The sequence below is a fragment of the Protopterus annectens genome, chromosome 1.part0, assembly GCF_019279795.1.
Source record: "Protopterus annectens isolate FY-2018-M chromosome 1.part0, PAN1.0, whole genome shotgun sequence".
Classification (NCBI taxonomy): Eukaryota; Metazoa; Chordata; order Ceratodontiformes; family Protopteridae; genus Protopterus; species Protopterus annectens.
Genome location: NC_056725.1, coordinates 812,778,975 through 812,803,669, shown reverse-complemented (window position 1 = coordinate 812,803,669; position 24,695 = coordinate 812,778,975). Strand labels below are relative to the sequence as shown.

At 42.8% G+C, this 24,695-nt stretch overlaps 1 protein-coding gene across 1 annotated transcript in view; it reads left to right on the top strand.

Annotated features, from left to right (window-relative positions):
* CNKSR3 (CNKSR family member 3) overlaps nt 1-24,695 on the top strand; it is a 723,720-nt gene that overhangs the window by 536,569 nt on the left and 162,456 nt on the right. Inside the window, exon 6 of the mRNA XM_044063355.1 lies at nt 11,655-11,774. Within this exon, the coding sequence (XP_043919290.1) occupies nt 11,655-11,774 (120 nt within the window). The remainder of the gene's footprint in view (nt 1-11,654; nt 11,775-24,695) is intronic.

Sequence of the window (24,695 nt, the reverse complement as noted above, 5' to 3'; positions counted from 1 at the left end):
ACATCAGATATGCTGTTCAGCTGGGGGTCCAAATGGAGAGATGTCAGCAAGCAAAGGAGAGTAGTATTGCTGAAATTGATTTCTTCCTCAAGTCTTGGTGAGTACCTTCATGAGGTGAACCCTGTTTTTCGCAAAATCTCACCAAGACGACACTGATATATAGACTGTATTTAATATAGCATATATCATGGACAGAAGTAGGTCAAAAATTAAAAAAGCTGGGTGCACAAGACTCAGGATAAAAAAGTGCCCAATCCTGGTAGGCGCATTGGTGCCAGGAGTGGAAAAATGACAGTGTAGAATCCTCAAACTACAGAAACATTGCTACAATGGGGTCAGGCAAAGGCCCAGGAGGAGGATGACCCCCCCCCCCCCAGTTGTAGAAGGATGTAGCAGTCCACAAAAATCGCAAAAACTGATAGGCCATAGAAGAGCCATAAAGATGATAGAGTGGACTATTGAGGATAAGAAATAAGTTATTGATTGTTAGTATTGCACAAAAAGCTCTGAATTTCCAGAGACAAGCTATACAAAAAGAGAAAAATTAGACGAAAGAAAAATACTAACTGTTACAAGCTTCAAATAAAAATTTGTGTTCATTAATACAGCAGATTTGTGAAAAACATTATATACAGACCAAGAAACTTTGATCTGTTTGGAAAAAGAAGTATCTGAGGATGTGCGAAAATACAAACAAAACCTAGAGATTTTTGAAAAGTATATAAAAAGAAATATGGACATGGGAAAGAGAGAGAGATTTGATATGGTGCAATATGTATACAAAGTTGAAAGCCAAATTAATCAATGCAAACTAGGCAGCCCCAAAGATATTCGAAGAGAAATACAGGCAAAAGTATCCAGATACAGAAAATTTTACAATACAAAAAAAATATCACAAAGAGGAAATGTAGAAGAGATCATCAGTAAAGTAGAAGTTAAAAATTAGAAGTTGAAGTTATGGAGTGCCTGCGAAGTGAAGGATTTGGTGTAGAAGGTCTAACGCAGGTTACATCACAGCATGGTGAAATGAGTCCCCAAAGTAATTGGAGAAGCAGGAAGATCAGGAGACATCTGAAGAAAAAATATGGACATGGGAAAGAAAAACAGATTTAATATGGTGTAATGTTTATGCAAAGGAAAAAGCAAACCTTATCAGTGCAAAACAGTAGCACCAGATATGGAAAACTTTACAATACAAAAAATAAGAAGACAAAGAGGAAAAGTAGAAAAGAAGATTAGTAATGGAGAAGTTAAAGAAATAGAAACTGAGGTTATGGAGTCCCTGCGAAGTGAAGAATTCAGTGTAGAAAGTCTTAACTCAAAAAGCCCCACAGCAGGGTAGAACAATGGATGTCCAAATTAAGGAGAAACCAGTGGAATGGGAAACAACTGGTCACTTGCCATATGAAGATATTTTGGAGCCTTCCACAGGAAACTAGTATAAACATTCACTTGACAGCAGTGAAGGAACAGGAAACTGTGGCAACTCTAACGCAGTCAATTTTGAGGAGTGATAGGCCAGTGAGTTCCCATATGACAGAGCAACAGATGACACAGGATGAAATGTGCCACAAGAAGATGCTATAGAACTTTCTATAGAATGCCCGCAGGAAATGGAGAACAAAAAATGTGCCCTGAATTTAAAAGAAAATGAGCTAAGAAAAGAGTTGTTGATTTAATGGAGATAGGCATATTAAGATCAATGAAAGAAAAAGATTACAGAAGGTCAGTAAAACCCTAAAAGTCAGAAGATTGATAAAACAAACACAGTAATTAGGACTGTCCATAGAGATCCATGCAATATAACAGAAGTAAACCAATGTGTATTACTGTGCAGCTAAATTAATAACAGATGAAGATCTACCAACAAGAACACGGGGTAGTAAAAGAAAGGAAGGAGAGAAATCGAATACCATCATGTAAGTATTAACTAGAGAAAACTATAAAGCAATTAAGACAGGAAGTGTCACTGTTAGAAGAGGGAATAGATCAACAAAAATACTCTGTGATAAAAGCAATGCACAGTATTATAATGGATCAAGATTTATCCTGCACTATAGCAAATAAACTAAAAATATCAGCACATGCAGAAACTTAAAAGATACACAGATAAATATAAAGGAAAAGTACAAATTAAGCAATTTGGGAAACAAGATAAAAGAAATTGTATGACCACCAAAAAAAAAAGAAGAAATAGAGACATTTTGGAGAAGTATTTGTGAAGATCCTGTGGAGCATAACCAAAATGCTAAATGAATAGAAGAAGTAAACAAAAAAATAAGAAGTTCAAAGGTACAAGATATGAAATGGGATGAAGTAACAGCCAGAGAGATTGAAACAAAGTTATTGAAGAAAGTGAAGAACAGCCTCTAATTGGAAAACCCCAGGCCCAGATGCAGAACCTAACTTCTGGTTAAAAGTATTAAAATCTTTGCATAAAGATTTAGCCATGAGTAAAAACTATTATATGCGCACCCCGAACAGACACCAACCTGGCTAACAACAGGAAAACTATGCTCCTACTTAAGAGTGAACCTGGAAGCTACCCTAAACGTTGTAGACCAATAACTTCCCGTCAGATGACGTATAAACCATACACTGGAAGTGATGCTGACAGTTTGTAGTCATTTAGAAGAAAACTCTGTTATGGCAATAGAGCAAAAGGGCATTAAAAGAAAGTCATATGGAACAAATGATCATTTGTTAAAGTCATAGTGGAGAACTGTAAAAAGGGAAAGAATCTAATTATCACATGGATTGACTGCAAAAAAGAATTTGACAGTATCCCACATTCATGGATAAGAGTACTTAAAAATGTACAAGATATACCTTACATTGATAACTACATCATGGCTACCATGAAACAGTGGCAAACCACTTTGTACTTAAGCCATGATAAATGGCAAATTATTATTCCATGGATAAAAGTCCAAAAGGGGGATATTCCAGGGTAACTCTCTATCACCATTACTTTTTTTGCCTTGCCCTTAACCCATTAAGTGGTTTGCTTAACAGATTTGGGTCATGGCTATAGTTTGGCTCCCAGAAAGCAACCAAGTGTAAAGACTTCTCATCTTCTCTTTGTCGTTGATTTAAATAACTGCAAGTAGTCAAAACTTTTTCAGATGATATAAGAACGTCATTTGGTCTTGATAAATGTGCAAAAGCAATCTTTAAAGCAGTAAAGCTGCAGCACCAAGAAAACATCAGTTTGGGACAAGAAAGTGATATAAAAGAACTTGAGCAAGAGGGAGTATAGAAATATTTGGGAACTGATGAAGGATCAACAATGAAACATGAAAAATTTGTGAAAAAAACTTAGTAAGGAACATCTTAGAATACTTAAATTAATCCTGAAAACAGTACTGACCTCTAGGAACAAAATTTAAGCTATAAACCAATTTTCTCTTCCTGTCCTAACTTAGTTTGAGGGATTGACTTGCCCCAAAAGGTGTTGAATAGATTAGACAGGAAAACAAGGAGGATGCTTCATGCCCACCAAATGATTTATAAAAATCAGTGCATACCAAGATTATATAGTCCCCATTCCAAAGGAGGCACGGGCCTCCTTGAAATTGATTACATGTATAGATCTGCAATCATGGGACTGCATACATATCTGTTGACCTCACAAGACCCAAACATAGTGAACGTTTGCAAACATGAGAAGAATAAATCTAAAATGACTTCCCTTAGTCTAACAGAAGCATCTCGGCATCAAGCAGAAACGGAAATCGAACCAGAAGTAGATTTAAAAAAAAAAAAAAGCAAAAAACAAAAGAATATAAGGTGAAGGATCAGATGAGTAGGCAAGAAATGTGGAAAATGCATAAATATAGTCGCAAGTATAGAAAATTGGAAAAACCTTGTTGATCAGGGCTGAATGCAGGAATGGTTAAGGAGAGGTGAATTCAAACCAAAAGATGAAAGGTTAATATTGCCGGCCCAAGATAGTGGGCTTACATACACATTGGTTTACAAAGCCCATTGAACATGTGGGAGAAATAGACAAATGTAGGCTTTGTAAAAGACAATTGGAAACACTTGCATACCTTGTTGCTGGTTGTGATATACTAATGGCAGAAGGACTGTTTACTGAAAGGCATAATAATGTGGCACAACTGTTGCACTGGGAATTGTGCAAATATTATAATATTGAAGTAGCTGAAAAACACTAGAAATGTTTTATATATATATTTCCACAAATAAACTGTGTACAGACCTATAGGTGTTTAAACAAGCAGCAGTGCATGGAAAACTAAATATCCAATGTTATGTAGTCCAATCTCGCCTACATTCTTACCCGTGGGTTCGGAGCCGAACCTCTGCTCCGACTCGGCCATACTCCAACTCAGTCTTTCAATTGGCTGGCTAAGAGGTATCCCATGATGCACTGCTCACTTTTGCTCATAAAGATCAGACATGGTCTTGCTCTTCGTTGTGGCGAAGTATAACTTTTCTTCTTCTTTAACCAAATTGTTGCCCCAAAAGCTATTTTCATAGCTAGGTGTGTGTGTTTTTGGTTTGTGGAAGCTGTTTTTGTGTGGCCTTTCATGGCCTTTGTCTTGGTATCCCATTAGCTATCTCCTAACGAGCTAGGCCCGTTTCAGTTAGAGGACCTAGTCCTCCCCCCATTTCTTATCTGTTACACTTCTGTGCTCTTTTTTTTCGGTATGCTATCCCTCCAGGCTAGGGCCATTTAAGTTAGAGGACCTAGTCCTCCCCTTGTTTCCTGTCTGGGCCATTTAAGTTAGAGGTCCTTGTGTGGTGTCTGCAGTTTATTTAGTGTCTAGTTCCCACGCTCTGTTGCTGGTGTCGGGTTTGTCAGTTGTGTTGTGTCTAGTGTCCTACCGATCATGTCCAAGGATACAAAAGAACACAAGCCTTCGGGCTTCAAAAAATGTAGTAAATGTGGATATAAGATGTCGATTACTGATGGACACTCTGTGCGTTTATTGTTTGGGGGCTATCCACCTTCAGGAATCTTGTGCGTTCGGTCACGCATTTAGCCCTCGTGTTCTTCAAGAAAGGAAGAACAAACTAATTCTGTAAGGATTACTGAAACCCTCCTTCGAGGAAGATCTGGAGTGGTCTTCTAGTGCTGTCCTCTCCCTGTAAAAGAGACAAAACTTCCAAAGCAAAAAAACACTCTCCGGCTCCGTCAGTCTTATCGGAGCCTCCGGAGAAAGTTACTAAGTCTACTGTGGCATCCTCGGCTCCACTGGCTTTGGTGCCGAAGGAAGTTGGTGAATCGACCGAACCTACATTGCCTTCCAGCCTCTCGGAGCCGGTGATGAAGATACTAGTTCGAAGCCGGTCTCCAGTTTTTAGACCTGTTTCTCCTCCTCGCAGGTCTCCTTCTGAGAGGAGGTCTAGATCTCCTGTCTTATCCTCTAGGTCTTCCAGGTCTCTCTCTGATGTAGATAGAGTGGTGCAGAGACTGCTCCAATCACTGGTGCTGGCTAAATTGCTTTTGGCTCCAGCCCAGTCGGCCCTGGAGCCTGTCACCCATCCATCGTCGATAGATCCAAGCAAATCTCAGCCTTCGGAGCCAGAGTTGTTGGTGCCGTCTGATGCTTCTAGATCAGCTCCGGTAGCCCATCATGGCTTCTCGGCTCCAATCTCAGCTTCGACCCCGTCAGTTCCATCTACGGGGTCCAGGACTCGTGGTTCCTCGGTTGGACCCGAGGGGAGAGTCTCGGGACGCTCTTCGGCACCTAGCCTCCCTCTCGGTGCTTCGGCTCAAGTGAGCCTGACCCTTGCTTCGGATTTTGTCCCTTCTGCTCCGAGGGCTTCCACGGTTGGTCGATCTTCGGAGCCGGGGTGACCCGGGGTGACCACCTTTCAAGGTCATGCGGAGCGTGCTGGCCAGGTCCTCAGCTGCATCATACAGCACTGACAATCTACCCCCTCCAGCTCCGGTATCAGTCTCTGATCACCCCCTATCCTTGGACAGCAGAGACCCAAGGCCTCAGGATACTTCCAAGAGTGATCTCCAACTTTCTGAGTGCCCCCCAGAGTTTTTATCTGAGGAGCCACCCAGAAAAAGAACATGCAAGAGGAAGCGCATGGACTCCCAGGAAGAGTCTCTCACGTCGGACACCGACCTCGAGGAATCAGAGGGGTCCCCCCAAGTCGTCCTCTGAGAATATCTCTTTCGCTGATATTCTAGAGATCTTGAAGCAGAGAGGTGACTCGCCCTCTAAATCCCCCTCCGAGGAGGAGTCTGTTTCTGAAGGCCTTTGAGGTCAACCCTCCGCCTCCTGGGTTTCTCCCCCCTTCGACGAACCCCTGGATCTGTTTTGTCGAAGGGTGTGGGAAACCCCTGACACTGTGGAACCAGTCCCCAGGAGACCCAACAAATTTCTGTCCGCTCCCGCTGATAGAGTTTCTCATAAAGGGCGATCTAGTAGATGCCATGGTGGTGGCAGTGGCCACCAAGAAGGAACTGGCTGAGACTTCATCTACCGTCCATTCCTCTAACAAGGAGTCTAGGACCATGGACTAGTATGGGAAGCATATGTTTTCTTCAGCGGCCTTTACTGTGCGGTCACTGAATTATTTGTCACATTTTACACGGCTCCAGAGAGATCTCCTGAAAGAGCTTGGAGATTCTCTGCAGGGTAACGTTTCTGTCGCAGTGGCTCAGAAAGTCAACGCTCAGATGTCTACTCTAAATTCTGTTGCCAACTCCTCCATGAAGCTGATCTGTTAGGCAGCCGAAGGAGCAAGTAGGACAGCGAGTTCCAGAGTTTCTCTCAGGAGGCACTCCTGGATGCACCTCTGTAATTTCGTGGAGGCCTTCAAGTCTACATTCACCAACGCCCCGTTTGATGGCTCATCGTTCGGAACCAAGGTGAAGGATACTCTCACTAGGTGCGAGCTAGAGGGAAAAACTCTGTCTGCTGTGGGAGTCCATTTTTTAATCTTCTAGACCTTATCCCAAGGGCCAGAAGAGTGGGAAAATGTGGTTCAAGAAATCGCAGAGGTTTTTTCGTGACGCACAAAGTGATTCCCCCTCCAGAGGTAGGGGAGGGAGTGGTAACTCAGGTAGACGCCGCCCTAGAGGCAGAGGAGGCCCCCGTAACCATGGAGACTGCGACTCCTTTCGTGGTTCTCCCTATCAGCGCTCCTGATGGGAGGCCCGACTGCACGTCTCTGGAGCCAGTCGGGGGTCGCATTTCACTATACCCAGAAGCCTGGCAACATATCACCCAGGACCAGTGGGTATTAAAAATAGTTTCCGGAGGATATCACATTCCCTTCTCTTCTCCTCCCCCACCAATCAAAAGAATCCCAGATGTTCCACCCAATCAAAGGGATTCCCCAGCTTCAGGAGTTCTAAAGCTGCTAGAAAAAGGAGCCATCCAGCATGTCCCCTCTGACAAGTTCGGATTAGGGACTTACTCAAGATTCTTTTTGGTTCCGAAAAGAACAGGGGACCTGAGACCATCTTGGATCTCAGCCAGTTGAACCTCCACATGAAGAAGTCCAAGTTCTGAATGGTCACATTGCAATCTATTCTCCCATTGTTGGGAAAAGAAGTGTGGATGTGCTCTATCGACCTCAAGGATGCTTATTGCCATATAAAGATGGACAGGGCATCCAGAAGTCATCTACGCTTCCGGCTGGGAGTCAGCCATTTTCAATTTCGTGCCTTGCTCTTTGGTCTCACCACAGCCCTCAGGGTGTTCACCAAATGTATGGCAATGGTGACGGCTCACTTGAGACATCAGGGATTCCAAGTGTTTCCGTACCTGGACAACTGGCTCCTTTCTGCCACCACCAGGCATCTGCTACTACAGACCAGAGATGCCACTATCAAGCTGTGCCAACAATTGGGTATCACTCTAAACTGGGAAAAGTCTTCCTTGTTGCCCACGCAGCGCGTCACCTTTATAGGCGCCGAGTTAGACACCGTGCTCATGAGGGCGTTTTTACTGCAAGAAAGGATTCAGGGTTTGCAACAACAGGTATACACATTACTCCCTCTGAAAAAAGTAAAGGCAAAAACAGTTCTCAAATTGTTAGGGATGATGGCTGCAACAATTATGCTGGTTCCTCATGCGAGGCTACACATGAGGCTCCTTCAGTGGCTGCTCTTCGCCCAGTGGTCTTTACAACACCTTCCGCTTTCTCATCTTATAATGATCACAGACGAGTGCAAGCAAGATCTATGCTGGTGGCTTCACACCAGCAACCTCAATGCGGGAAAGCCCTTCATCCCACCCCCTCCTGTTGCCACAGTGACCACAGATACCTCCCAGATTGGGTGGGGGGGGGAGCATTATCTCTGCAGGACAGTCCAAGGCACGTGGCAGGAACACAAGATACATTTGCATATCAATATCTTGGAGATGAGCAGTGCTACTAGCGTTGCAAGCACTTCAGAGCTTTCTTCCTCTCAGGACAATTGCGATCCACTCAGACAATATGTCGGTGGTATAGTATCTGAACAAAAAGGGAGGAACCAAGTCTTACCCCCTTTGCAGAGAGGCCATTCGAGTGTAGCAGTGGGCAGTGTCTTCCCAATGTTTTCTTGTAGCAATGCACATTCCAGGGAAGTCCCAACGTGATTGCCGACAGGTTGAGCAGAGCTATTCTGATGCCTCAAGAGTGGTCCCTGAACAGTCAGGTTGCGGAGCAGATTTTTCCGCAGATGGGGTCAGCCTTGCTGTGACCTATTTGCCAGTCCCCTCAATACCAAGTGCAGCAGCTACTTCACCCTTATCCCCCCTCAGTCGGAGTCACCCAGGGATGTTCTAGTTCACGATTGGCCCTCCGGTCTACTTTATGCCTTCCCACCTGTTCCTCTGCTGACAAAGGTTATTCAGAAAGTGCAATCCTTGGGAAGCAGAATGATTCTGATTGCTCCACACTGGCCTCGTCAAATTTGGTTCCCCTTTCTCCATCCCTATCTCATGGACGACCCCTGGTTTCTGGACCCACAGCCAGATATACTGACTCGTATGTCAGGGCAGTTCCATTCTTCTCTTCAGACCCTCCGGTTGACAGCTTGGCTACTCCAGTTCCATCACTAGTCAGGCTTCATCATTTTTCTCCGGAAGTGGTTCATATTCTTTTTCCCATAAGCCTTTGACCAGAAAGATCTATTCCAGTAAATGGAAAGGATCCTCCATCTGGGCTCATGCAAGACAAATTGATCCTTATACAGCTACAATTTCTTCAGTTCTGGAATTTCTCTCCATGCTTTTCAATCAGGGATCAGCAGCTGCAACCATTAAAGTCCAGTTGGCTATTTCCACTTTTCACGTCACTGATGAACCCAGTCTAATGGCGCATAGACTTTGTAAGGCATTCTTGAAGGGCACTATGCTGCTTCGCCCTCCAGTTTTTGACCCGGTCATGCCTTGGGACCTAACTTTTGTGCTACAGTGTCTCACGTCGTTCCCCTTTGAGCCTGCAGCTACTTGTGAATTGAAATATTTGACTTGGAAGACTATCTTTTTGGTAGCAATCACTTCAGCTAGACGTGTCTCTGAGCTCCAAGCTTTGTCAATCAGACCGCCTTACTTGATATTTCACAAGGACAGGGTTTCCCTCAGACCAAACCCTTCTTTTATGCCGAAGGTGGTTTCTGTTATTAATCTCAACCAATCCATTGAACTGCCCGTATTTTTTCCAGAGTTTTTTAATGAGACAGAATTTAAATTTCACCAGCTGGATGTTCGTAGACAGTTGCGTTTTTATTTGCATAGAACGAAGGATCTTCGAAAATCGGATCAGCTATTTGTCTCATTTTCAGACAATAGGATTGGGTCTCCTGTTTCCAAAGTGACCTTGTCTAGATGGATCTCTAGTTGTATTTCCTTCATTTATGCCTCAGGTGGTAAGGAGTTACCATTTAGAGTGAAGGCTCATTCTACCCGATCGATGTCTACCTCTATAGCATTTCAGGCCAGGATGTCTATGGATGATATTTGTGCTGCAGCTACATAGGGAATCTCCTCACACCTTTATTACTCACTACAAATTGGATTTGATATCCAGAGGCAGATCTTCCTTTGGTTCCACAGTTCTCAGGAGTATTTCCCACTGAGCCTCCCAGGGTTCAGGTGCTGGGGATGCTGTCCCACGGGTAAGAATGTAGGCGAGATTGGACTACATAACATCAAGAAGTTGTGTACTCACCATAACGTTTGATGTATGTAGTCCATCTCGCCTCACATTCTTACTTACCCCCCGCCTTCCCTCTCCTGGAGGGCCTAGAGGTTAGTTCTGGTTTCAGTACTCCTTTTGTTATTGGGCTGATTTTCCTTCTCTTTGTGTTGTGTATGGAAGGTGAGAGATTTGAGCTTGCAGCAAACAAGATCTGGGGAAAGGGGAGCAGTGCAGCATGGGAAACCGCTTAGCCCAGCCAATTGAAAGACTTCGAGCTAGAGTATGGCCGAGTTTCGGCTCCGAACCCACGAGTAAGAATGTGAGGCGAGATGGACTACATATATTGAACGTTATGGTGAGTACATAACTTCTTGTTCACAAACCTAACAATCCAGCACAGCTGTTGTTTCAATAGCCAGTTAGGACAGTATATAAAAAAGCGGGTCAGCTTTTTTTATATGCTATTCTACTTGCTATTGAAACAACAGCTGTGCTGGATTGTTATGTCTGTGAATATGTATGTATACACATATTATAAAAAATTTTTTGTGCGAGTGTGTGATTGTTCCATGCTATACCTTTTGGAAGCTCTAGTTAGGTGTTTAAAAAGCTGCACTCTTGTTTTTTCTTATAACTTTCTACAAGTGAACAAACTGGTTGCACATTTTCTTTTTGCTTTGTTGCACATTTTCTCTCTCAAATTACTGTGATTTGTTTCACTGTCCATCTTTTACAGGCGTGCATATTTCATTTGCATAATCCCTCTTTACAGTGTGATATCAATGCCTTAACTTTCTTTAGGTTGATGTACTTGTTGTGTATCTGCAGATTAGGGAAATGGGGCTCAGAGTGTATGTGGTGTGCTGTAATGTGCAGAACTTTGTGATGGTAATAAGAATGATGCACTCACCCCCTCCCAAACAGTGATTATAATGTACTACATCAGGATACATTGCTGCCTCGAAAGCATTCGGTGATGCATTCTCACCACCTGGCCCGCTGCAGTCCAGATCACACCTTAGGATGAAGACACATCTAGTTCTGGTGCTGTCATAATAATATCTTAATTTTACGCACAGTTTGCTTTACAACTTCTGTCCCAGACCCACCTCTCCTTTCTTAGAGTCCAGCATTAGATCAGGTCCTGTTTATTTCTAGCACAGCATTTCTCCTTTCAACTGGAAAAAATCCTTCAGAAGCAATAGAAAAGGAAGAGCGCATTGCATCCTGTGCTACAAACATACTGTTATAGCACACAATCTCACTGGTGCATGGAAATGCAAGTTAATTCAGTCAGCAGTACAGATCGCCATGGCTTAAGTTACTATGGATCCAGGAGAGTGGAACTGCAGCAGTATTCCAAAAGTTTTTATAATGTTAAGTGAGTACAGAGCAGTGGCATGCTTAATTCTGTTAAACTTTATTTCAGGATGTGTATAAATGCAAACTGTTCCCTGTGAGACTTGCAATTGATAGAAATATTTCTTTATTGCTTGGGGAAGAACTAATACGATGCACTTGTTTATCCTTAGGCTAAGGTTCTAAATGGGATTTGTGATACAACAATACGATCAACTTCTGACCCATTAATGAATCAATGTGCATGTCTGGATGAGGTTCAGCTGACTAATGTTAGGCCTGGAGAAGGACTGGTAAGATTCATTTCGCACACTTGGATGAATTAAAAGTTTGGCTTATTTAATGTTGATCTGTGGTGTCACTTGTGGCTGTAGCTTAGCATTATGTACACGTCATTACCTCAGTGATGATCTCCTGCTGCTGAATGTAACTCATTTTCAGAATCAGTGCATATACCTTTAATTACTGCTCATTATACAATGTATGGAATGTTTCAAGTCAAGCGAGTACACAATAATAAATTGTTCATCTTCTTTACTCGCACTTGAATGGAAAATAAATTCACTTGGTCATTTTCTGATGACCTTCTTAATTGGATTCAGGGTTATGGAGTAGTTGGAGACTGCCCTGGCACTCAGAGTAACTAATCCTGAGCAGGGCACCAACCCTTCATAGGATGACCACACAATCACACACAACATACACACCTATGGGCAGAATGGAGGAATACCAGTTCACCTATTGAACATGTTTGGGACATGGGAGGACACTGCAGCACATGGAAAAGACCCTAATTGTGGATGTAGGAAGCATAGTCAGACTGCATACAGATGGGCAGCCCAGCCAAGAATTGAAAATGTGACAGAACCGTATGCCGTCATAGCACATTTTCATCTTCTGAACATTGCAAACTTTCTTTATATATACTCAAATCTTTTTAGTAATAGACTTCTGAGAGGTAATGCCTGCCCCTGTTTTGATGAATCTTTTGCACATCCACAAAACAAACAGCATCAGAAATACTAGATTACAAGACCTAAATTTTGCTTGCAGCATAAATAGGACATGTTAGAGAGACAGATAAGAATTCCCGTTGTGTGGAACAGACCTCCCCATCCATGTGAAGCAGAGATCCTCCCTATTTAAGCGCAACTTAGACCACTGGATGAGTAATCAGAAATTCACCCCTGGTCTGGCTCCTATGTCTGTGATGGGCAGAAGCAGTCAGTAAATCACCCCCTATAAATCAAATTTGTGGGTCACATTTGCGTCGCACACCTAGGCTTTTAAGGCCCCGAGTGGTCATTAGCGTAGCATATACCTATAGGTAATGATATAAACGTGCATTTAAAGGGGAAGCCAGGTGTGCGTAGTAAAACATGAAATAATTACACCTCTTCAGTAACAAGCTTAAAACCATGGCCTTCTGAAAGCTGCACCAATGTTGTCCTGTTGTGAAGCTTGCATGTTGTCATTTTGTCACAGTCCCTTTTAAAAGTCTGAACAGACTGGCATTATTTTTAAGGGAAGGGGATGTTTATTGATAAATGTCACATTTGTTACTGCTGTTAATGAATATTTTAATGTTTATGTTCATTGCATGCATAGTGATGGGTATCAGTGCACTGCAGACAGTGACTAGGTTCTTTTTATTTCATTTATTTTATGCAGCTTCTGTACAGACCTGTGGTGATGGGGTGTAATTCAGAGCATCCATGTTGTTTTTTAATCAGAATCATTTAAGTCTATGTCCTATGCCTTTCTTTTCTTCGCCAGCCAATTGAATTTATTGTAATAATAAAAAAAGTTTGCTGCTGAGTCTCCCCCATTCTTGGTTTCCATTCTTCTGACTGAGAGGGCTCTGTTGTTTTTGTACCAGTTTTATTATATTCTAAGAGTCTGTAGCACATGCTTATTGTTGATGTCCTTCATGGATGCATCTGCAGTCATAACAACTGGGTTGTCCTGTTGTCAGGCAGCCCTTCGGTCGGCCGGATTCCAAAGTCCTGGTCCGGCTTCGGCTGATGTCGCACTTCACCCGACGTCATCTCTGCTGGTCTTCGGGTATAAAGGCATCAGCCGACGCCATTTTCTTCAGTCTTTCTTGCCGCGTGGCGCCCGAAGCAGAAGCTGTTCGCAAGTGCCGGTCGGTCAGATCCAGAGATTACTACTACCGAATACTCCTTCAAAGACTTCTAAAGCTAAGTACCCCGTTGGGGACTCTTTCTTGCCTCAGCCGATGTCAGAAAAAGTCAATAACTGTTTAACTTGTGGGAAACAAATACCTCATAAAGATTTCCACTCTTACTGTTTGCCTTGTTTAGGCCCAGACCACGACGTAGCAGCCTGTTCGGCCTGTGCTTCTTTCAACTGACGAACGCTTAGACGTCGGTCGGAGTTTGCTGAACAGTTTTTCGGCTCTGATTTTGCGTACATTATGCCGTCGGATCCTCCGACTACCCAAATTGTTAAAAACGAAAGAAAAGACCGACACTTGCGGTCCGCGGTTTCGGCCGAAACCATGGTTAAGCAAATCATGAGTGTCTCGGTTTCGGCCGAAACCGAGAAAACTGATCAGAGTACAGCCGAATCAATGACTACTACTGAGGTTCCGGTTACTTTACTTGAATCGGCCTCAGAAATTTTACCTACTACAGTGGTTACTAGTGACTTATCAGACACCATCCCTTTGGATGTCTCTACCCCAGCACGTGGTGCTGCTAGGCCTCCTGCAGCCATGTCTATTAAGGCCTTTGCCAGGGCTAAAGCAGCCAAATCTACTAAGTCAGTGCCTGTTAAACCCCCCACAACCAGGCCCACTTCTAGTTCACAAATGCTTACTCTGGCAGAAGATTTAATATCCTTAATTAGGGATCTCAATCTCACCCAGACAGGGCCTCTCAGCCCCCAGAAAAGAGACCTAGAGCAGAGCCCCTCGAGCCTGTGTCCTCTGATGATTCTCATGGAAGACTCAGATATTACAGACCAGCCAGAGGCTCCTTTCTCCAATTTTGAGGACTCAGATGCTGAAGAATCCATTCCAGCTGCTTCTCCACCAGAAGAATTCTCCTTTGGGGAAACCTTACATGCCATGAGAGAACAATTCCAATGGCAGGAACAGGATTTTTCAGACTCCAGAAAAAGACTTAGGACTTTTCTGCACCTACCACAACACAGGCCCTTAGCTGTACCTCCTGTCCTCTCTGTTGTGGACGATGCATTTAATGATGTTTGCACTGCACCAGATTCTTTACCTCCAGCACCTGCCAAACCAGATAGATTTTACAGGGTGCCAGACGCTCATCATCACCTATACAAGGCCCCACTTGCAGACCCCGAAACTATATCCCAGGGCCCTAAGGCAGTAGCCTCGACCACAGCAAAAAAACCCTATTCCTTCTGAAAGGGAAGCCAGGTCTTTAGACAGATGGGGCAAAAAGGTTTACACCTCTGCTACTCTCTCAGCTAGAGCTTTAAACTGTCAGTTTCACATGGTACAATACCAAGAGTTTATGCTTGATCAGTTAACTAAAAAGCTATCCTCTGATGACTCTATAGATAAGAAAAATCTATTAGAAATGGTAAATAACATACAACAGGTTAGTAACCATTCCTTAAAATGTGGCTATGATGCACTGGAGGCTTCATTTAGATCAGCCATGACTGGCACAGTGATAAGAAGACATGCATGGCTGAAGGAACAAGTTTTACCGGATCATGTTAAAGCTAAGTTATTAGATGCTCCTATGGATAAGACCAGTTTGTTTGGTACACCTGCCCAGCAGGTAATGAAGAAAATGGAAGAAAAGGCAAAATCTGTACAAACGGTTAAAGATTTCTTGCAGGTTCAGCCCCCAAGGTTTAGCAGGAACTGGCCTGCCAAACATTGGTCCTTTCCTGACTCCACAAGATCCCAAAGGGGCAGGAATAGACGCTCCAGAGGCAGAAATCAATCCAGAGGGGGTGCCTACAGAGGACGACAGTGGCAAGGTAATAACAGAGCCACAGGCACAGCCACTACCACTACAACAGGGCAATCACAGTGACTTGATTCTAACTCCGCCTACCAGGGAACAAATAGCAGCACCCTTAGGCGGAAAATTAACCTTATTTTCAAAGAACTGGCACTATATCACAAAAGACAAGTGGATTTTGCAAACCATAGACCAAGGTTACCGGTTCCACTTCCAACCTATACCAGTCAAAAGAGGAATGCCAAACCTACCTCCAAATCAAAAAACAGAAGCTCTACAGCAGATAATGCAATTAACAAAGATGAGAGCTGTGGAAAGAGTACCAATAACAGAACAAGGCAAAGGATTCTACTCCAGACTATTCCTAGTTCCAAGAAAGGAAAAAAGTTGGAGACCTATTCTCGATCTGTCCACCTTAAACACATACATCATTGTCCCAAAATTCAAAATGCTGACCCTACAGCAACTTCTTCCCATGCTGGGCAAGGAGTGTTGGCTGGTAACTCTAGATCTCAAGGAGGCATACCTGCACGTCCCCATTCGACCAATTTGCAGAAGATACCTCAGATTTCTTGCAGGATCAGAGCACTATCAATTCTCAGCATTGCCCTTTGGCTTATCTACTGCGCCCAGAGTATTCACAAAATGCCTGGCATCAGTAATCGCCCACTGCAGACTACAGGGAATCCAAATTTATCCATACCTGGACGACTGCCTGCTACAAGGGGACAACAAAAGCAAGCTGACAACAGATTTACAAAGGGTCATTTACTTGCTACAGGCACTGGGATACACAGTCAATTTGCAAAAATCAAGGCTGATTCCATCCCAAACAAGGACATTCTTGGGCTGAATTGGACACAGTAAAACAAATGGCATTCCTAACTGCAGAAAACAAAAGATCTCCCTCTTTACTTCTTGGCACTAACAAATCACAGCAAGCTAACAGCAAGAAAAGTTCTGCAGGCCTTGGGCTTCATGGCATCATGCATAATCTTGGTTCCACATGCCAGACTGCATATGAGAAAACTACAGTGGTACCTAAAGAATTTATGGTCCCAACACAGGCACAGCCTAGAAGCAGAAATTCCACTAATTCCATGCCTAAAACAGGAGTTCCTATGGTGGGCTCAAGCATGCCAGTCAAACCCAGGCTTACCCTTTCACAAATATCAAGCAAGCCAAACCATCACAACAGACGCCTCAGACCTAGGATGGGGGCTCACATGATGGACAAATGCGCAAGGATTGTGGACAGGACCAGCTTCACCTGCACATCAACCTAAAAGAAATGCTGGCAGTAAAACTGGCAATCCAAAAATTCAGACCATTTCTCAAAGAAGGCCATTTGATGATAAGGACAGACAACACCACAGTCATGTGGTACATCAACAAACAGGGAGGCACTCATTCATACCCCCTATGCAGAATGACTTTGGACCTTTGGAACCTGGCACTCAGCTACAACATCCAGTTACAGGCAATGTTTGTACCGGAAAGGAGAACACTCTAGCAGACATGTTAAGCAGAACCACCTCGGATGCTCACGAATGGATGCTACACCCGGACATCTTCAAGACCATCGCAAAGAAATGGGGAATGCCACAGATAGATCTATTCGCTTCCCCTCTCAACCACCAGCTCAAAAAATTCTGCACAAGGACATTCCATCCACTTGCATCGAAAGTGGATTCGCTCTCCTTCAGCTGGAAAGGCCTGACAGCATATGCATTCCCACCTCTTCCCTTGATACACAAGGTAATACTAAAAATCAAGGAGGAATGTCCAAGGATAATCCTGATAGCTCCAAACTGGCTAAGACAACACTGGTACCCATTGCTGAGGAGCATGTCTCGGGACAAAATGTGGTCAATACCCCTGATGCCTTTGATGTTAACTCAGAACAACTACAGCATCATGCATCCAAACCTAAAAACGTTGCAACTGACTGCATGGCACATCACATAGCAGCAACTATTCCAGATCTCTCCCAAAGGGTTAAAGACATTATCCTTGAAGCCCGCAGACCTTCAACAAGAAGGAACTATGCAGGGAAATGGAAAAGGTTTGTCATTTGGAGTGCTGAAAGAGGGAAGGATGTGTCAATATAGATATGGCTAACATTCTGGAGTACTTGGCAGAGCTTCTACATACAGGCCTGTCCTATTCCTCCATCAAGATACATGCATCAGCTATTTCAGCAGAATACAGCTTTGATCCACCTGTCTTCGCAAGATCCTCTACTCAGGCAGTTCCTCAGAGGGATCAAGAATGTAAAACCTCCTGGGAAACCACCACTGCCAGCTTGGGATTTGAACTTTGTGCTAGAAAGGTTGACACTGCACCTTTTGAACCAGCAGCAACAGCAGACCTACAGCATCTTTCATGGAAAACTGCTTTCCTACTGGCAATAACCTCAGCAAGGAGGGTTTCTGAACTTCAGGCCCTAATGGCAGTACAACCCTTCCTAATCTTCCACCAAGACAGAGTGTCCATGAGGACTAATCCTACATTTATGCCTAAGGTGGTATCCAGAGTGTCCTTAAACCAGGCAATCCACCTACCTACCTTCTTCTCCAACCCACAAAACAGAGGGGAAAGAATGCTGCATACCTTGGATGTACACAGACAGCTACGCTACTACCTGGACAGAACATAAAGTAACAGTATAACTGACCAGCTTTTTGTAGCCTATGCAACAGGAAGGGAAGGAAAAGCAATTTCCAAACAGACAATCTCCAAATGGATAGGAAATTGCATACGATTCTGTTACTCCTTCCATGGAAAACCAATTCCACAGAACATACGACCTCATTCTACAAGAGCAACAGCCACTACCACAGCCTTCTTACGAGGAGTGGCAACCAAGGACATTATTGAGGCGGCTACTTGGACCTCCGTGCATACATTTGCCAAGCATTATAATTTACCTCTGTATTCCAGATCCCGAGCAGGGTTTGCCACTGCTGTACTGCAAGGGATCCTAACCACACCATAATCTATTCTTCCTCCTCCCCTAGTTGGCTATGGTATTCTACCCAGTTGTTATGACTGCAGATGCATCCATGAAGGACATAGTACAGTTTTGTACCTACCATAAATGCAGATGTCCGAACTGGATAGCATCTGCAGTCAGGATTACCTTCCCTCCTTCCCCTCTGGTACTCCTAGGGTATTTACCCTCCTAATAGCTAGCTGGTGGGGGGGAGTCTCTTATGGTGTATTTGTTTGTATATATGTACATACATGCTTATTTTTTGTGTTTGCCTTCTATCCTTTGGGAAACATTGGCATTTTTACCCAAAATTTAGCCTTCCAAGAGGGCAACTGGCATCTGGGGCAAGAAACACTGAAGAAAATGGCGTCGGCTGATGCCTTTATACCCGAAGACCAGCAGAGATGACGTCGGGTGAAGTGGGACATCAGTCAAGCCGGACCCGGACTTTGGAATCCGGCCGGCCGAAGGGCTGCCTGACGACAGGACAACCCAGTTGTTATGACTGCAGATGCTATCCAGTTCGGACATCTACATTTATGGTAGGTACAAAACTGTACTTTTTAATGTTTTGGCCATTGTGAGTATGCTTTGTCCATGTTTTTAGGCAGTGCTAAATTGTGTTTGATTTCTGTCTCTGAACATATTTTTCTACAGGTTTCTTTCAATTTTGGTTCTGCTTCACACCTTTTACCTTCATTTCCTGTGCCATTTTAATTTGTTTCTTGGGTACTTTACAAAATATTTTGTAAAGTTTAAAGCAAGAAAGTCTGAAGAGTCCAACTTCAATGACAAAAAAAAAATAGATTAAAATTTAAAATGCAGAAAGGAAAGTGTTTTATGTACAGTATCAATAAGCAGTATTTTTATAATGCTGTGTGTGCCCCAAATGACATTTTGAGCAAGAAGTTCAAAGTTTTAGAGACAGTGACAGAAACAAATATATAATTCAGAATACTCCTCAGACCTTTTAACTGTTTGCTAAATGTGCTTCTTAAGACTTGTGCGTCATTTTTAGTCTTTAAGTTCACTAACAGGAAAAGGGAATTGCCCCTCCCCCCTTAATATTTCATACTCTATGGAGAAAGATGAAATATTGAGGGAATATGACGGTGATGATGAAACTTCTGCAGAGGATCTCAGTCTACATTGATTTTTACAGATATGGTTGACAGCTTTTGGCAGTGTCTTGTCTTAACTGATGAAGGTAGAGTACCTTTAACTAAATGATACTGCTCTTTCTCATTCATGTCCTTTCCTAAGTGTCTTGTGATACTTTGTAAGTCAGTTTATCAGAATCCAGCCTTTTGTTTTTGAAAGTTATAGATTTTTGGATACGTTTGTTTTTTTAATTGTGAGAGATTCTGATCAGTGATTCAAGCTTCACTCTTCGGTTATAGAACATAAAGGTATGGTTACAGCAATACCCGGGAAAATTGTTGCTATCATTTTTTTGTTGGCAGTATTGATGATACCCAAGTGCTTGAAGCTTTGTGTAAAGGGGGTCACACCACCCATCCCCTAGCTGGTCCTTAAATATTTTACTTTTTTATGTTGAGATATTCATCCATCATGTTCTTTAAACAACTTGGATGTTAAACAGTAATGCCTGCAAGGTAAAAGCCAGAAAACTGATAATTTGATAAACCTAGCTACCAGAATTTATACTTCTGCATTGAGGTTGGGCGTATGATGCATCATTTTCTTTGTATCTTCTGCTTTAGCTATTATGCTCAGGAGTCATGCTTGCCTTGGGGGGGGGGGGGGTGTGTGGCCTTGTCTAGAGAGTGCTATAATGCACAGTACTTTTTGGCCTTGAGGCATATGTTAGTAATCGGAGAACAGTGTAAAACTAAAGAGGGGTTTGTCTAACAAATGTCCTGTTGTGATCAGTTTAGTTTTCTCATCTCTTTTGGTGCAGGACAGTGTCCTTTTTCAGCAGAAAATCTTACGTTTAGAAAACACTTTCATGATCAGTTCCTCCGATGTAGGCACAATGGAAGGGTATGTGCATCTTTTACTGGCAGAGATAAAAGACCTAATCAATACACTTTTATGTTTGTTCTCTGTAACACTAACAAGGGGCAGTCCAGCAAAATTACTTAACCCATCCTATACCTATAGTCTGGATTTCCTCTTTTGAAAGGTATTTCCACAGATTCATGCCTGAAGGACATTCTTCAGTGATTTGTCAAAACTTACTCATTTTTCAACTGCCAACATTTCAAAGATATTTTTTGTCCAGAACAAAACCTACTATTAAAGATATTAAGGAAAAGATTATGGAAAGAGTTCCATTGCTATTTATGTTAAGGTATTATTTCATTGTTCTGTTTCCCATAAGGCACATTGAAGACCACTTTTTGATTTGCCAGGTATTAACAAAAATTAAAAGTGTTGAAATTCAAAATGTTGATACAAAAATGCTTGTAATTTCATTGAATGGATCACTGTTGCATCTGTATTTACCACTGAGATTTCTTCCATAGGAGGCCTGAACTCGTCCTGACCCCAAGACAAGAACATTTACTTTAATGATTGGTTAAGCGCTAGTGTCATTCATTGGGGATCTAGTGTGTGTGTCAATGTAGAAACATGCTGGTTAGACGGTAGTACAGAGCATAAACTTTATTCGATAGCAGAGAAGTAAGCGCTTTCACAGCCAATAACAGTTGCTTCACCAGTCTGGTGAAGCAACTGTTATTGGTTGTGAAGGCGCTTACTTCTCTGCTATCGAAGATTAAAGTTTTTATGCAATTGTACTGCCGTGTATAACCATGATGTTTCTACATTCACATATCCTGCTTCGACATGATTATTTCATCTGGAGTTTGGTTCTTTGCATTTTCAATCTAGTGTCTGTCAGCCTGGGATGAGATGGTAGATAAGGCATCTTGATTCAGTAAGGATAGCTTACATCTCTCACAGTGAGGCTTTTTAATGTCAGCAAAAACATTTGGTGGCCACACATTGTTTTTTTTAGGCAAGGTAAAGTTACTGGACATTCCAGCATAGCAAATTTAGATCCAAATAATATTAACGTTTCACTGTTTAATGATATGAGCCATAGTATAAAGTTGTCAAACTTTGGTGCATTCCTGCAGTTTGTCACATCTTTGTCTAGTTAACAAAACTTGATTCAACTGAAGTGAATGCACTCTGTGTATTGGGGTTCAGCATATACTTTGCTTTCAGACCCAAGGATTACTGTAGGGAAGTATCTGTTTTGACCAGAAATGCTATCACTTTATGGTAAATTACTTGCAGTCCTAACTTTGAATTTCAAATCACACAAAACAAAACCAATTGCTATATCATTTCCACCTCCTACAGGTCTCCATCGATGGTCCCTGAGGACCACTGTAACTACCTGACAGCAGTTGAAGGTATCAGAATCAAACCTATCGTGTTGGGACCCGACCATTGATTACAATACAAACACCACAAAAATAAAAAATGCTGAGTGTTTCTTGGACATGTTCCATGTCATTTGCATTAACTAAGTTGATAATCTCACCACTAAATATCCAAGCACTGTTGACCTGGTCCTTACTAATATGGACCTGAGCTGTACCCGACCCTGCATCACTGCATCCTTGATAAGCCGTGGCCATGAATCTGTCATCTTGTCCTGTAAGACTGTTGGACCTCCCTCACCTAACATAGCCATCTAAACTGCTAAAGCTGTTAGATGGCCTAGACAAGTTCCCCAACCCCCATCATTGGGTCTGATTGAAAAGGTGGCCTGTTTTACCTCTGACTTTTACCAGCACTTCAGTAATTGTATAAATAAGTCGATGAGCATCTATTCAAAATATAATGTCAGACTTGAGAATAAATTCATTAGGTTGAATACTGCTGTCAAACTGTATAAGAATAAAAATTGTGAACAATTATAAGAACTCCAATTACCCCTACTTCAGAAATGCACTGAAACACATTAGCAGTTAGGAGTTAGGAAATATTAAAGCGAACGTAGTCTTGGATACGAAAAGGAAATTGTAAATTCTTCTTCAGCTTTGTCAGAAAAGTTAGAAATGCTGCCTAATTACTGAATTAGTCCACAGTAATAAAATTCACTAGGCAAGCAAATTTAGTTTTAATTTTTACCTCATCCACCCATTATATCTCTTCTACTATCCCAAAATCAGTTTAATGCGAGTGCCAGAATCCCTCAGTATCTATATGGGGCCTGACAGCATGCTGCAGTGCACTGCATTCTCAGTACTAATATCTTCGGTTCACCCCTCATCTATGATGCATTGGGTCACAAGTTGACTCCACTGTATCCTATCAACTGCTGCTTCTGTAGCTTCCTCCCAAGTGCTGTTCAGGCAACGGAGGTCTCTTGTTACAATTCCTTTCCAGTTTTATTGAGGTCTGCCTGGTCTTCTCTTGTATCCAGCTAGATGTTCTTCGTGTTTCACTGTTGCAGTCATTACATTTGGGTTATCTGCTTGCAGTAGCCCTCATTCGACCTGATTAACAAAGTCTTGGGTCCTGCGTCAGATGCTGTCCCTTCTTCCATGACGTCAGGGGTATAAAACATGCAGCCAATGTCATTACATCAGTCTTTCTTGCCGTGCGGTGCCCGAAGCAGAAGCAGTTCGCAAGTGCCGGTCAGCCGACTCCTGAAATTTTTGTTTTCGAGTTTCAGAACCAAAGTCATCAACTAAAGCTAAGTACCCCGTTGGGGAAACTTTTTCTTGCTCCTTACCGATATCAGTAAAGTTAATAATTGCATTACTTGTGGAAAGCAAATACCTCACAAAGATTTTCATTCGTACTGTATTCCTTGCCTGGGCCCTGACCACGACGTACCTTGCTGTTGGTTTTGTGCTTTATTTAATCATCCCACTATCCGTCGTCTGTATATTTTTGCCTCCAAATATTTTGGTTCTTGGTTTAATTATCCAAAAATGTCATCGGTTAGCCATTCGACTACCGGGATTCTGAAAAAATGCAAAGATAAAGACAGAGACAGGCCGCCTAGGTCCAAAGCTGCCGACAATGTTTCTCCTAAGCCAGTCACCATTTTGCCAGTACTCCGTGAGGTGCTTTTGCAGCCTCTGATACCCGCTACTTCTGATTCGCAGGCCTCTACTGAGACCCGTACAGAGTCCGGTATGCCGCGAGATGCTTCATCTGTGGAACCTGCAGATGTCTCTACCTTGGATGGGCCCAGAGCCGCTGTGCAGGCACCTGCTTCTGAGGGTGTCTTCAGGCCTATGGACTTGCATATTAAACTGATGCCTCTTTCATTTAGGCCTAAATCTCTATTCATGCCTAAGAAACCGACACCCAGGCCGCATGTTCAGGCCTCTATGCCTAAAAAACAAATCAGAATGGCTGAAGATCTTATAGCTTTAATCAGGGGAAGCCAAACTCCCCCTTCTAAGAGACCTAGGGCTGAAGTTGTTTATGAATCTTCTGACCAGCATTCTGATTCTTCTGATGATCTGGATTTGCCCTTTTCTACTTATGAGGATTCTGATGCAGAGGACTGTATTCCCTCTGCTTCCTCTCCAGAGGATTTTTCTTTTGGTGAAACCTTCCACTGGGAAAGCCAGGACTTTTCTGATTCAAAAAAGAGGCTTAGGGACTTCTTACTCCTGCCTCAGCATAGGCCTTTAGCTATACCTTCTGTACTAGACATTGTTGATGGTGCCTTTCCGGAGTCTAGTTTGGCCCCTGATTCTTTGCCTACTCCTCCCCAGAAAACCTGACAGACATTACAGGGTTCTTGATTCACACAAGTTTCTTTTTAAAAATCCTATTGTGGATCCAGAGACTATTTCACAGGGACCCAAGGGCTTTAAGACCTCTACTGCTAAAAATCCTACCCCTTCTGATATAGACTCCAGGGCACTGGATAGATGGAGTAAGAAGGTTTACACTTCTGCAACTTTGGCCATTAGGGCTTTAAACTGCCAGTTTCATATTTTAAAGTATCAACAACATGTTACTGGGTTGCTTAAACAGAAAATGAGGTTGATTCCTGACTGCTGAAAATAAAGAAATACAGGATTTAATGCATTCTGCTGAACAGGTTGGTAAACATACTTTGCAATGTGGATTTGATTCATTAGAGGCCTCTTGCAGGGCTGCTGTTACTGGGTTTGTGCTCAGAAGGCATGCTTGGCTTAAGGAGCATTCTTTGCCTGATCATGTTAAAGCTAAACTGTTGGATGCTCCCTTAAATCAGGGCCGCCTGTTTAGCAACAAAGCTGAGGAAGTTCTTAAGA